The 14,981-nt window shown below is 36.7% G+C and overlaps 1 protein-coding gene across 3 annotated transcripts in view; it reads left to right on the top strand.

Moving 5' to 3' along the window:
• Positions 1–14,488, top strand: part of RAB11FIP2 (RAB11 family interacting protein 2) — a 43,250-nt gene extending 28,762 nt beyond the window's left edge. For all 3 annotated transcript variants that reach the window (XM_001927901.7, XM_084995710.1, XM_084995709.1), the window contains 2 exons: positions 4,414–4,459; positions 10,204–14,488. In XM_001927901.7, coding sequence (XP_001927936.3) covers positions 4,414–4,459; positions 10,204–10,431 — 274 coding nt within the window. In that variant the 3' untranslated portion in view covers positions 10,432–14,488. The remainder of the gene's footprint in view (positions 1–4,413; positions 4,460–10,203) is intronic.
• Positions 14,489–14,981: the final 493 nt, after the last annotated feature.

The raw sequence follows: 14,981 nt of genomic DNA, 5'->3' as shown, positions 1-14,981 counted from the left end.
GTGGTGTAGGCTGGCGGCTACAGCTCCTGTTGGACCCCTAGCCTGGGAACCTCCATATGCCGAGGGTTCGGCCCTAAAAAGACAAAAAAAAAAAAAAAAAAAAAAGAATGAACATCTGAAGTTCTTCTGTGACGGTTTAAAGTTATACTTATTTCCATACACAATAAGGAATTTAATATGATATTTGCCATAGTTACTCCTCTACCCCCCTTTCCTGTCTCCCCCCCCCCCCCCCCGACAGATGGGACACTTAACTGGATTTTGCAAAAAACTTGAGTTCACTCATTAAATATAAAATGGGTCAAACTGTAGGCCAGAATGGACTTAGCTTTATAATTCCAGCAGTAACAGGGTTTGGAAAGAGGTGTCATGGAAGATACAATAACAACTTGTTTCTAAATACCTTGGAAAGAGCTTTAAGTGTTTTTACATGACTGCTTCTTGAAAGATTTAAAAACCCAGAGCCAGGAATTTACACAGTTTGCATTGTCTTTTACTGACGAGGCAGCTAGTTAATCAGTTTTAGTAGATCTTTGTTTTTCTCTGGGCTTTTTTTTTTTCCTTACCAAACTTTTTCACGTTAGTAGTCTCTTCCCTTTCTTAGGTATTCTTGCTCCAAGAGAGCAAAAAGAGTTTTCAAAAGAGAAGAGGAAGGACAAAGGAAAAAAAAAAAAAAAAGTTCACTATCAAAATGCCTTAGTGATTTCTGCAATGGTTAGATTTCTCTACTTTATAAAGATCGGTGTGTTTTTCTGAGAAGGACTAGTCCATAGCAGAAATTGAAGAACACTTTCAAGTTTCATCAGTTTACTTTTACTCAGTATCTATCCTAACTTCAAAGTAAATTAATTAATAAATGATGTTATCGAAGAGATACTGTGATTCCTTGAAATATATTTTAGTTCTGTTAATTTTAAAATTTGGAGTTTAGTAGGAAAAAATCTTTAAAATTTGTAAATATCACAAGGTAGAAAGCTTTTATAAAACCTAAAAACTTCAGATTGTTGCGGGAAAGTGTTTTATTACTGTAAAATAATTTTAAAAATATGCATTTAAAAATATTCTTATCATTCTTTAAAAACCTCTGCTGCCCTCTTTCAGTTCTGATTTTGAAAATTAATTCTTGTGTAATTCTGCAGTTTAAATTTGCCCAGACCTTTTCAGTGTGAGCCTAAGTTTATTTTCGTACCTGATTAAAAACACCATTTTCCTTAACTTGTCAACAACTCAGTTGAGCAGTCAGGCTGTATTATTCACTATCTTGTCTGACATGCGGACGGCAGTCCAAAGAGAAAGGTAGCACAAATTGGTGCCACACTTCATTAAGTAGAGACATTTTATTTTTGCCCAAGCTAATTCAATCCAGTTCAGTTCACTCTTTTTTCCCCCTTAAGGACAGATCAGACAAGGCAGCTGTGAATGACTGAGTTGGTCATGTGTTTGACACGTCAGTCTATGAGTATAAAGCGGACCGCAAGGGAAGGGTCCTGCCTTTGGATTTCAGACAGTGCCCAACACAAGAGCCCCCGCCTCAGATCCACCCAACGGCCAGCGGCAGCCGGGGGGGGGGCGGGGGGGGCCTCAGATGGCACTCAGGTGCAGGGCACAGAGGGCCTCGCCGTGCTCCTCACCCCTTTTCCTGACAGCTGTGGCCGTTCTTGAGCAATCTCGGACCTTTCCGCTGGCCACTGAGTTGCGCTTCAGTTCCATGGGCTGAAGCCGTTGATACTACATGTTGTTAGTTTTGTATTTTGCTAAAATAATTGTCCTAACTGTTTCTTAAAAACTCTTATTACAGTAAATGTAATACCAGCATTTCTATTTCTTAGTTCAGTAATTTCTTCCTGAGGCATAAAATGAAATTTACACAGATCATAACGTTGTTTACTCTTCAAAGATGTGGCGGGATAGGTATAAGAAACATTGAAGTCACGTTGATGAAAGAAGACTAACTGTCAAAAAATGGCCTGGTGCTCTGTGGATCAGCTCCAAGAGCCTCTGCTTTGCCTGACAACCCTTCAAGGGCTCCTTTGCCGCTGCCTGTGTTCCAGTCTTTCCCGTGTCCTGCAGTGGCGCAGCTGTCCGGCAGCCCAGACAGCACGTCACTTCAGAGTGCTCTTTCTGTGGCCTGCCGGACCTGGCCTTCCTGGGACTCTAGGTCCTGCTTTTTCCTTGACGTAGAGCTTCCTTGATTAGTTTCTGTGGTAGAACAGTTCCCTCCTCTGGGTGGTCTAAGAATCTAACTCTCAGGGCTCCTCCCCACTCCCCAACAAGGGCAACTCTCCCGTGTGTGTTCTCGAACATCTGATTAATCCTTGGGCTTCAGCGGTGCAGCCAGTGCTCACTGAGTAGATCTATGTGCAGAAAACAGGGCCGGGACTGTGTGTCCCAGGAGGGCAGAGCCTAGAGTCGGACACCACCCCCTCTTCCTCTCCGGACAACCTCGCACGACCTCCCTCACGTCCCTGTGACTTGGTGCCTTCTTTTGAAAATGAAGATCATACTTACCTTAAGGGTTATAAGATTAAATGAGTAAGTTTTGGTCAGGAGCTGAGCACAGGATCTGGCACAGTCTACGTGCTATGCAAATGTTTGTTTAAGAGAATAATGTACTGAACCTGTTCCCTCTGCTAGTCACCGCTGAGTGTTTTACATGCGGTCCACTCATTTCACCTTCGCAGTGGTCTTACATGATAGAGGCTGCTTCCATCCCCACCTTACAGACCGGGGAACCCAGATGCACCCAAAGGCAAGACGCTTGCTCAAGGTCACCTAGGAAGTGTCAGGCAGAACCAGGATTTGAGTTCACACTCCCTGGTTCCAGGCCCTTCAACCCCTTCTCTGCCCGTCAGCACTGTGGTGAGCTGTCAAACAGAATGGAAATCATGTGTCCTTGCGAGTATCACAGTCGGATGGAGAAAGATTTAGCAGAATGCATTTCTTGACCTATTAGAGAACAACGTGCTGCGAGATAATGGGGCAAGGAGAGCTGAGTCCCACTGGTCTCATGCTGACCTCCGGGGACTGAACACCAGGCAGCTGGGAACCGCGCGTGTCATCAGCTGCTCCTCGGCACTCTCAGCCGAGGTGTACCATGCGGTAAAGTCTTTTGGATTTCATTTTTGTTTTCTTTCCAGCCACTCTTTTATCAGGCTTTTGAGGCTTTGCTGATACAGTAACTAGTCTGGGACCATAGAGAAACCCGTAAAGACGGTGAGACAAAGGGAATGCGAAAACACATACATTAAAATACATATAAGGAGTTATAGGTGGTAGGTAGGAGTTCTAGATAGAAAAGGTCAGCAACCAGTGCTGGAAATCCTAGTCAAAACAAAGGAAACCTGTGTTTCCTGTGAGAAATTCCCTTGATGTGGTTGTACATGCATGTATGCCCTGCAGATTTATAGTTTGGGATATGCACTTGTAATAATAGCTATTTTTCAGTGTCCAGACATTTTGTGCTTATAAACAAAAGTTTTTAAAGTGGATTTCTTCAAAAGATTCCAGTGATTTGGCTGATAAAGTACAGGTAATGAAAAAATATATTTTATAGTTAAGTGTTTTTGTTGGGGGGGGTAAAAATGTTCCTAGGATAGTAATGCTCTGTAGAGGTTCTGATAGCTAATACTCCTAAGTGCTGGGTGAGAATTAAACTTGAATAGCAACGATGAAATATTTACTCATCAGACGGCTTTGAAGTTTAGCTTTTTTTTTTTTTTTGGTTGCAGTCCCCTTCCTAATGGGCATGTTTCAAAGAAGAAAATGCTTATAGCATTCAGCTGGGGTGTTATTGTACTCTCTGCATGGAAGAAATCCATTTTGTTTTGGTCCATTCGGGTATTTAAATTTCGAAGACCAGCTACTTAGAAATCCATTAATAATAGAAATACAACTCAGAATTCACACAACTCAGAATTCATTCTCCTTGATAGGATATAATATTTAAAGGTTAATTTTTCTTATACCTATAGAAATAATTGTTTTAAAAGTTGCTTTCAACTCTTGTTGACAGTCTTTCCAACCTAAATTTAATTCTCCAAAGTTTTGTATCCGAAAGCCTAAGGTGAGTGTATGTTAAATGAATCATAACATCACAGAATTTCCTTTTATAAAATATCTCACTGGGTAAAATGACTTATATTTAAAGATGTTTAAATACTACATATTTAGAGGTACAGTTCTTCAGTTCTAATAATGACTGGAGGGTTTTCCTTCAACTTTTAAAATTATAGATGCTTTCGAATGTTGAGTAAATATTGATTTTCTTTTATATCCTGCTTTAAATTTCACTCAGGTAATATAGGAATTTAGAAATTGTTATTGCACTCTTGATTAAAATGTTCTGCTTTTGTATTTCCTCCCACGTGGACTATGATACACTTTTAACATTTATGTTTGTCTTTTATTACTCAGTTTTCATTTGAATCCGACAAGCAGTGAAGACCTCAGGAAAATCCCGGTAAGTTGCCAGGGGTGGTTAGTGAATTTATTGAAAATCAAGCTGCAAGCTGTCTTTCTGTCTGGGACACATTTCTAAAAAGGCCTCCATCTCCTCGAATCGCTCAGTTACCTATGGGTTATAGCTTAGTGTGGTAATTTGGGGAGCAAGAAGAAAAGCAGAATTCAAACTTTAATATACCATAGGGTGTGCGTGACTTGATTTAATGGAAATGTAAGCAATCGTGGTTATAACTGAAGCCTATTTAGAAGGTACCGATTTTGTTTGCAGACTGTTTTAAAATGAATATGAAAGCTCTATGTGAGGGTCAGCATTATAGTTATGAAATAAGAGCATGTGGAGAAAACTAACTTTTTGTTGTTGTTGTGGCTAAGACTGAAGGAAGAATAAAGCTGCTGTCAGCATTTAACAGCAGGAAAAGCATCCTGTTGAGAGAGATCCAGTTAACCAGGAAAGTGTGCGCGAAAGAACATTTAGGACACTTACCTTCCAAGTCAGGACAAAACCACATATATTAACACGTGTGGTAGTGGCCAGCTAAATTAACCGACATATTTTGCCGTTATCACCTCTGTTCAGAGTTGCAGTGCATCTTCAGTCAGTTCTAAACTGTATTAAACCTAGAGAATGAGGTTTGACAAGAATACGGGCACATGTCTTGGTAGAAAACTAAATTCTCACTGAATAACAGAAATAGAGCCTTTATTCCAAGAGGCTGGTGGTTGCTGTTTGAACCATCTGTCCTTAATGTGTGTGATCCAGATGTATAATAAGAATTTTTCAAAGCAGTAACGTATCTCAATTTTCTAAGATGTGATATGCCTGGAAGAAACCATGGTGGTGTATAAACCATCTGAGACATAGTTGTTTGTCTTTAAAATGGTAGAAAACATTATAGAGACAGGGGACTTTGTACTGTGTTTTTGCTGTTTTATGTAAATGATTTGTACGTTTTGATGTTTCATAAATACTCAAGTCTTTATATTATGGCAGTCTGGCGAGAAATGTCAGAATATATGAAGTCAGCCTTTGATCAGATAGTAAAATGAATTCTATCAGGCAGTTACTTAATCTCAAACAAAATGCAACATCAAAAAATCGATTTAATGTGCAGCTATTGTTTATTAAATAACCTTAATTACAATTTCTATGTGCTTGTAAATGTACTTTTCCAAATCTTGTAATTTATTGCTGTAAAAGCATCCTTAGAATTCTTTAAAGGAATAAAATGTGAAAATTGTTTTAGTTAAGGGATTTAAAGGTGATAAAAGAACCCTTGATGTGTGATTATTTTTCTCTGGAATACTAACTATTCTAAATGACAGTTAAAGGATTACTAGGTGTTGTTAATTTACTGCAATACAATTAAGAGGAGAAGGCTCATCCTCATACTGATCGTTTTTGAGGAAAAGTATTTGAACAAGTTTTATGTTGAAGATTATAAGATGTTTGAAGTAATTTACATTAAGTTCTCCAATAATAGCCATCCACCAAGTTATTTTTTTCCCCTTCTGGACATAGTATTTTGTAATTAAGTTTGTATGTCTTATATGCTAGTGCCAACACCTGTCTGTGAAAGCACAGTGTTTAAACAGGAGCAGTAGCCAGTTGAAAGGGCAGTGTGAGCTCTTTAAGGCCTAATTAAGAACTGAAAGGGAGATGAAGGGAGTAGGACAAAAGATGTGAAAGTAGCTGAGATGATATTCCCAGAGCAAAGTTCCTCATTAGAACAATAATGAGATGATCAGAGAATGCCAAGCCTTCATCTTATCTCTCTCTCTCTCCTCTAGTTGCCTTGGATGTCAGTTAGTACCCCACCAATATTTGGTTACCAGGACAACCTTTCTTTAAATCTTCAGTTATTTTGAGTCTTGATAATTTGCTTTTGTTGAAATTTAAATATTGTAAAAAAAAATACATTTCCTATTTTAGGCTAGGCTAGACTATGCGTAAAGTAAAAATAGATCACTAGTAATTTTTAAAGTCTTTTGCACAACTATCATTTAAAACTGTGATTAGAAAACTTCATGTAGTAATTCTCTTCTCTCATTCCGCCTTAATTTTCTTACATCTGCATATGGCAATTTTTTTAGGAGGTTGGGTAGGAACGAATAAGGATTGATTATGAAAGGGGAAGAGACAAGAAAATTTACATTAAATTTCATTATAAGAAGGCATCTTAAAAATGATGAGCCATCTGTATGTAATGCTAGAGGAAAAAATAATGAGTAGTTAGTCCCGTGGTAGGTTATTTGAGTCTTTACTGGCTTAGAGATTTCTCAATTTTAGTTTTTCCAAGACTAATATTAAAAGTATCTTTTGAAAAAGTAATTTTTATATTTGCCTGAGAGTTTGCCCTTTAAGCAAAATAATTTTTGTAACCAGAAATATTTTATTTTCCTTTTGTATGTATTAGTTAATATTAACCTTTATTTTATTTGGAATTACATCAACAAACAGAGGGATAGATATATTTATTGAGTGTATTAGTCAGTTTAAGAATCTTATGAACTAACATTGGAAGGTTTACATGATTTTCAAATATGGGATAAAATCTGCGACTAAGCATAAAACTGTTTTTAATTATTTTATATTCTTTTTCAGAATATAGTTTATGGTACATGTGTTTCTAAGATGTTTTCTTGCTTAGAAACCTGATGCAGAAATTTGGGGTAAAATTTTCACATAAAAGGGCAAATGAAAAATTTATTGAAAGGATCAGGAATGTATTTCCAAGAAATCTGTTTATCGATAGTATTAGATGGGCATGTGTGTGTGTGTATGGGAGGGGGGAATAAGCTAAGTAATGGAGCTGTATATTCTAGATTATTACTGTAAAGTGTTGAACAATATGCTGGGATAATTATTTTGAGAGATTAAATTTTAGGTTGATTTTTATCATAGTATTAACTCAAACTACTATGTCACAATAAGAGGGTTTTTTTTTTTTTTGACGTGTTTTTCCTCCTCATTGTCTGTAGAGAAAATGTTAAAAAAAATTGTTTTAACATTCTCTAATGGTATTGGTATAGTATTCAAAATAACAATACAAATAATTTTCTAACTGTATATTATCACTTAATTAGTTTGGAGAAATCAGTCCCTATATGTATAATTTGATTAAGAGAGACTTAGTCTGATGCTGTTAGTATGTTAAATTAAGGAAAAGTGTAAAACCATCAGTAGTGAATACCCTATAGTTTAATTTCATTAATCTCTGCAGTTCTATCAAGAACTCCTATTTTTCAGTAAATGTTTTATTAGAAAAATGAAATCATGTTAGTTGGACATTATTCCTTGTTAAAAATGCAGTTCAGAAAAAAATCACTTTGTAGACCACGAAATGTTAAAGTGGAGAGGGACCTTGGAGAACATCTCATTTATCAGAGAAGGCACATGAGACCTAGGTTGGTTTCTGTCTCAAATTTGTGCAGAATTACTTAGGTTAAAGTAAGAAACTTTAGCTTTTTTAAATGAAGGTTTAAGATACACATTCCTCTATGGTATGTCTTATGTTCTCTATAGAAACCTGCTTAGTATAATAAATGTTAATAAGAATGTGTTTAGGAAATTGTAAGTTTTATGTCTCTAGACTACTCATGGCCAGTTAAATAAACTAGTAAATATGTGTGTGTGTACGTAGTCTTACAAAAGATTAATCTGAAAGAAAAGAGAAGAAAAAGTAAACCAAGACCTATCTCCAGAATTGCCCTTTAGTTGTTATAGGGCAGTGTTCTGAAATGTTTGGAGAGACGAAGGCAATGCCGTTCATGAGGTCGTGCAGATCTCAGTTTCTAAGGTTAAAAGAAGTTATTTTTTAACATGTCTTACAGAACTGGAACTTACTTCTTTTCTAGCATCCTCTGTTGTGTTAATCCTCTCCCTATAGAGGCTCGTATTAACTCTTATCTTTACTATTTAAATAGCTTTGTAACTAAAGGAAGTTCCTCCAAATGGTCTTACCCCCTGCTGCCATTTCCCTAGAACTTAGCTCTAATCATCTTTCCTGTTTAGAAACTTTCAGCGGGCTCTCTGTTTGCTGCAGCACTCTGTCTGAGAGGATTCGACATCCTAGACGGTCTCTGTGGAACTCACCATTTCAGCCTCTCGCTGTGCCTTGTCCTGAACCTTCTTTTCCAGCCTTACACCGCTGATCACCTGTATTGACCTTTGCTTCCTCCCTTTGAACAGGCAGAGCCCACTGCTTGAGATGCCCATTACATATTTCTGCCTGGCAAAATCTTTGAAGACCTAGTGCACACCTGAGAGGGTCTATGGATTGGAGAAGTTTTCAGTCCTGAATTTCTTTTTTTTTTTTTTTTTTTAATCCTAGAAAAGGGAGTGTGCTTGGGTAACACAGTAGCAAATTGCTGTCTGTGCTCTGGCTTGTTTCTCTGGTACAGCAAAATCAGGTGTCCAGAGGAGGAGGGGATAAAAAGTTACACTTTGGCTTTACTGATGAAAACTCCTAGACATATATTAAATTAAAATAGATCCTAAAAATGAGTAAGGACGAATTTAATTTCTGAGACAAAAAAGGAAAAAAGACCTTCCTACCTGCACCCCATCCCCGTTCTCCATCCTTGGCTGAATGTGTTAGATACTATTAGTCCTTAAGAGCAAGAGCAATTTCCTTAGTACCTAAGTTTATTTTCCTTAAAGCCAAATGGAAATGTTTTGAAAAAAAAGTGATGAACCATTTTAAGTCGTTGAATTTAGTGATAGAACTGTGTAGGAAAAGGCATAGATTGCTACTTTATACTTCGGCATTGTATTTTAGGTAATGAAAAATCTAAATATTATACACTTTAAATAAATGAAGTAATAGTGCCTTTTAAATTAAATTCCTGCGAAATATTTTTCTTTTAATATTAGAATGCTTTGTAATAACGAATTAAATCACTGCCCTTTTTTGGTTTATGTTCATACTTTTGTGTAAAAAGAATTTTCACTAACAGATTAAGGCTAAACAGTAAATTACGTGAATTGCAAGAGTGCAGATATACTCATCTTAAGTGTTAACATGACTGTAGTTGAACTGTGAGTGTCCTGACAACCAAGGCAAAAAGGGAAATAAATTGTATAGGTATTAGTACTAAAAGGAGGAAATAGACTAGTTACTCAGGGGAGAAGAAGGTCTGTTTGCCTATAAGTTAAAACAGTAGTTCCTCCCGTGGGGTTCTTATAAAGGATGCCCATAAGGATTTAATTCTTAATGCCTTCGACATTTCGTAACATTGCAGAAGCAGATCCGATATTGCTTTTTCCTGGTAGCCATCTTCAATAAAACGGTAAAGGCATGATGACATTAAACTACAGTTCAGTGGAAGAAATTCCATGAGGACTAAACCAGTGTCCAAATGCATAGTTTCAGTAGCTTCTTATATTTCTTATAGTTAATTCTTGCAGATCTTTTGGTTTTGTCTCTTCGAATTATGTTTATTACAGAACATTTTATCTCTTTATTTAACCTTAAATTATACGGTCATTTTCTTATATTGGGACCTTGTCCACACGGTAGAAATAGTTTTAGAAGAATTTAGGGTTGTGATCAAGGCTTTGGTGCATCTGCCCTGGTCGTTTCCTCAAAACAGGGGCCAGCCATTCTATGACCGGTCACATTGGTTCTAGCCAAGGATAGAGAGAAATTTGACGAGGGTTTGAAGAAAGTTGGAGCACAAAGCCATTCATAATTTGTCCCTGATATTGTCTCTCTTAAGACGACCATCTTTATCCTGTTCTAGGACAGCAACCCTTTTGATGCCACGGCGGGCTATCGTAGTCTGACCTACGAGGAGGTGCTGCAGGAGCTGGTGAAACACAAAGAGCTCCTCAGGAGGAAGGACACCCACATCCGGGAGCTGGAGGACTACATCGACAACCTCCTCGTAAGGGTCATGGAAGAAACGCCCAGCATTCTCAGAGTGCCATACGAGCCGTCCAGGAAGGCTGGCAAATTCGCCAATAGCTGATAAGCTAATGGTACTGCATTTGTAACTGGGGGGAAAAAGAAAGGAAGAATGAGAAAGAAAAATAGAAGAAAAGCTTGTTGCTGAGAGAGACCACACTATCAGGTTTCATTACGTACTCTCCTTCATTGTGAAAAAATTGTTTTACTTGTAAATATTAGCAGAGACTATCAAGAGTGACCTTTGAAGTGAGCTAAATAATTTCAACCTTTAGCGTGAAAATGGGCCAGATGCTCGATGAATAAGCAGTTCCTTAGGTGCTGGTGCCGGCCCACTAACCTCCCATAGGCCTAGATTTTCTTGAGAAGAACATGACTTATTCCTCAGGAATAGATTTCCCATAAAGCAGAATTGATACTGTGGTTGGTTTCTCAGAAGTCAATTTGCAGACATTTCGCTGCAAGAATACTGCTCATTATAAACACTACTTTAAAAAAGTTCCTATTTTATATACATATAGATGTACATGAATATCTGTTCATGTATCTTTGTATATAAAATATATGCAATACCTCTTATATACGTGTGTTTTTAGAACATTTTAAAACAACTGGTTGCCTCTAAAATTAGGATACCAGTTAGGATTTCTTAATGTGAAAAGGTATGTGTGCTGCTCTGTCGATGCAAAACAAATCATCATTGCTCCGATGATGGTCTATTAGCTTCTTCAAATTACTCTTGACTACGTGCACCTCGGTTTCAAAATGAGCTGCTACTATTTCTCCAGCATCAGTTTTTTTCTCTTTTTCCAAAAGTAATGATCCAGAGTCCTATTTAAAAGAATGACATATTTTAGGAAACTTCAACAGCATGAATTTCTTGAATTTTTTGTCTTAACATTTGAGTTTCGTTTGAGCTCTAAGCCGAAGGTAAGCAAACATGATTTGTTCAGATTCTGAATGTCTTTAAAATACTAGCAAAGAAAAGATTAGGAAGTTATAGCTGAAGATAATTTGGGGGAAAAAAGTATGTGATCATCTGATGCCTGATAACCCAAAGCAGTGAGCAAATAATAGGAACGAAGAATTAGGCTTGGTTGCAAGTTATCTAATAGAACAGATGGTTGCATTTGGGTTCTGAACCAAAATAAGAGTTGCTAAAGGAGAGGTGAGTGTTTGGAACACATCTTTACTAGTACAGCTTTTTACATCCACCCTTTAGGAATTGTTTTATCACAAGATTCTGAGCGGCTTTTCTTTAAAGTCCGCTCTCCTGAAATGTTGACTGCTTTCATAAATTATCTTTATGTATTTGAACAAAATTAGTCTTTAGAGTGAGAGATAATGAGTAAAAATATCACTAATCCTCTACTGCTTATTTTTAACCCAAAAAGTCTGTGGTACTGTAATATACTGAATCTGTGTCTTCAGAATTGAAAATGAAAAATTCAGCAGTATATGGAGACATACATTCCCCAGTCTTTTACCAAACTGTATTTTTTGTCTAGCATTTATCTCTACCAAGACTTCATTGAAAGTTAAATACGAAGGACATGAAATAGTTTTGTTCGGTTTAATGTTTTAAATCAGATAATATTTGGCCGAGCTTGTATTTGTAAGCTAAAATTACTATTATATGTATTTTCTGGGTTTCTTTACTTTTCCTATGAGAGCATACATTTTGAAATTCTGACACATTTTCCCAAATGCAGAAAATTAGATAGTTCTTAAAATGAGGAAACAGAGAAGGAAAAAATAGCTTTTATCAACTTTTTCTTCCACTTATGAATTTCTGTAATAAACCTCACAATCTGATGTAGAATTTTATTTTCCCATTTGAAGTCTTGGTAATCACTACTTTTTTAACCTGGTGCCATTTCTAGTTATCGTTTATCAAATGTTACAGAAGTCTAAGCATTTGTTTTTTCTTTTAGTGTAATTGAAGTTCTTGCACTTTTCAAAATACTGAAGTCCATGTGTTTTCAGTATTATGACAGGTTATCTGCAGATATTTTAGTATGCTTTGGCCAAATTTACTCTTTATAGAATGAACCAAGATGTCAGTGTCATATTGGGGGTATGTTTTATGTAAATAGAGCTCATGAAAAAGTATGGTTCAAGTACTACTCTTCTTTTTGTAAGGAAATTCGTCTTTAAGGAGAGATTCTTTGCTTGTATAAAAACTCTTAAGGATTAGACCCATCCCTGTGTGGACTCTAGGGAGAACTGCATCAATATTTTTATCTTTAATTCTGAGACAAGAATTGGATTGAAAGCTGAATCTGCATTTACCACTGCCTGAAATACTTTGTTCTGAAGCTTATGAACTTTCTTTCAGTCATGACCTAGAGTGAAACTTCCTATATATTTTCATAATCGGTCAATGTAATGAACTAAAAACAAAAAGTAAAAATGGGTTCCTAAGTAAACATACCAGTGTTTCCTGTGTTTGTGGGCAGAAGTGCAAATAGTTTTCATTTCTCGCTTTGTAGGAAAAAAGGCCAAAAAGATCACATTAGTTTATTTTTTACAAAGTATAGCTTTTAAGTATTCTAATGATATATTTTGTTAGTAGCTTAGAAATGGAAATAAAACATATACTCATTAAATAAAGCACAGCACAGTAGACTTATAGACAGATTTTACTTTTGTGTTTATACTCTAAAAAGACATGCTCAAAGATATTTCCACCAATAAGAGGATTTTTTTAAATTGCAGAATTGATAGTAGTCTCAAACCTGTCTTAAAGCTAGCATACTTCTGTTATATCACTAAAAATATTTCTGCTAATATTTCTAAAACAGTATAGTTTTACAGCCAGTTCCCCTTCCAGTTCTAAAATTCCGCTTGAAAGTATTGAACACACTTCCCATCACTTATGCTTCAAGTTTGTTTGTTGAAGAATAGAGACTAGATCTTAGAATTGTATATAAAATGACATATTACCCATTCAGGAAAAATATTTAAGTATTGCTTTTTTGCTGCTGTATTCTGCATCGAGCCTGGTTTTGCCATCCCCCCATGATTATACATGACTATGTCTATTGCTTTCAGCATAAGTGAAGATTTAGTTGTAATATTCCAGCTGTGAAAAAGTTGCCTTGTGTTTAAAAGGGTTTCATGAATGGAAACCTCAGTAAAACTCAGCTCGTTAGTGACAGACTTGCTTTGCTCACATCCTCCACCAACTCCTCCGCCCTCACATCCCACTGCCTACCACCCCCATACGGGTGCTTGTTCTTTAGCGAAGAGAATCTCAAAAAGGAAAAAAAAAAAAAAAGAATTGCTGTCTTTAATATATCTCGTAATTGTTACACTAAGTAGAGCTTTTATTTCCCTCTGTAGCCTTTTAGAAAAAAAACAGCCTACCTTGGATTTGTAAAACAAGCTGCAACTTTCTGATGTCTGTGTGCTCATATGTCTTATAGATATGGCTGGTGTCCCTTGTGTGTGTAAGTGAAATATGAAGCATGCTCATTCCCTCGCTCTCTTTGAAGTAAAAGGGAAAGGATCGCAGTGCGGCTGGCTCGTGATTGTAGATGGAAGGGTCTGTCAGCACACACGGAAAGCCCCCATTTTCACAGATTTATAACTTTAATAATCCAGATGCGATCATTGCAAGTATTTAATATGCAATAGGTAGCACCTTAACTAATTAATCTGCATAGGAAGGGTTTTCTGATGTATTTAGTAAGACGTGTGGAAGCTCTTCAAGCATTAAACTAGAGTTGACATTTTATTTCGTTTATTTTCTATGTCAAAAAATCCATTCTTACAGTGGAGTCGAAATCTGTAACAAATGATACGTTGGGCCTATCAATCTTCGATCTTCCAGGTGGTTTGTATTTTGAGGTACAGAAAAAATGCTGCAGATCTAGAACTGTATATATGTAGCAGGTATTTGAAAGACACAAGCATTATTTATAACTGAAGAGTATTACACTTGTTAAGTAAAATGCTCCAGTGACTTGTATATGTTTTTGCAGGTACGAACTCAAAAGTATGTAAGCATTACATGATGTGACAATTGTATAATTTATGTAATCTGATGCATGAATCAGAATTTTTATATGATATATTGATTATTGGTTTATTATAGTTGATTAAAGTGTTTAAGCTTAGTTTGGTTGTCATAATTTCTTATTCCAGATAAAATGCACGAATATGCGTTAATACTGTCCATGAGCCCTCCTTGTTTTTTGAAAATACAGTACTTAGGATGCCTCTTGTTTGATGTATTGCAGCAGGTATTCTGTAAGACCTCCAGCCTCACCATGGAAACAGTTTTGAAAAGTCATTCAGAGAGTGGTTTGCACCTGAGCGTGGACACCTCAGCAGCTGTGGCTAGAATGCCCGTTATGTATGGGACATCCTCGCACGGGGATAAAACTTACGGTTCGGTAGAAAATTCCATCCGAGTATTTACACAGAGGCTAAGGCCTGTGCCAAGTGCTTTTCCTTTATGAATTATTTCACTTATTTTCAACCACCCTCTCAGGTAAGGACTGTACAAGGTTTCAGAGGAAATTTAAGACAACTATAACAAGGATAACTTTAGGGAGCTCAAGAGTAGCATTGGCAGACCCACGGCATTTCTCACCTCCTTTTACCGTC

This window comes from Sus scrofa, chromosome 14, assembly GCF_054392235.1.
Source record: "Sus scrofa isolate SSC_HxYL_T2T_F1_AM1 chromosome 14, Sscrofa_HxYL_maternal_Yorkshire_Landrace_v2.0, whole genome shotgun sequence".
NCBI classification, from domain to species: Eukaryota; Metazoa; Chordata; class Mammalia; order Artiodactyla; family Suidae; genus Sus; species Sus scrofa.
Note: the sequence above shows the minus strand (reverse complement) of the source record. Positions and strands in the feature narration are given on the sequence as shown.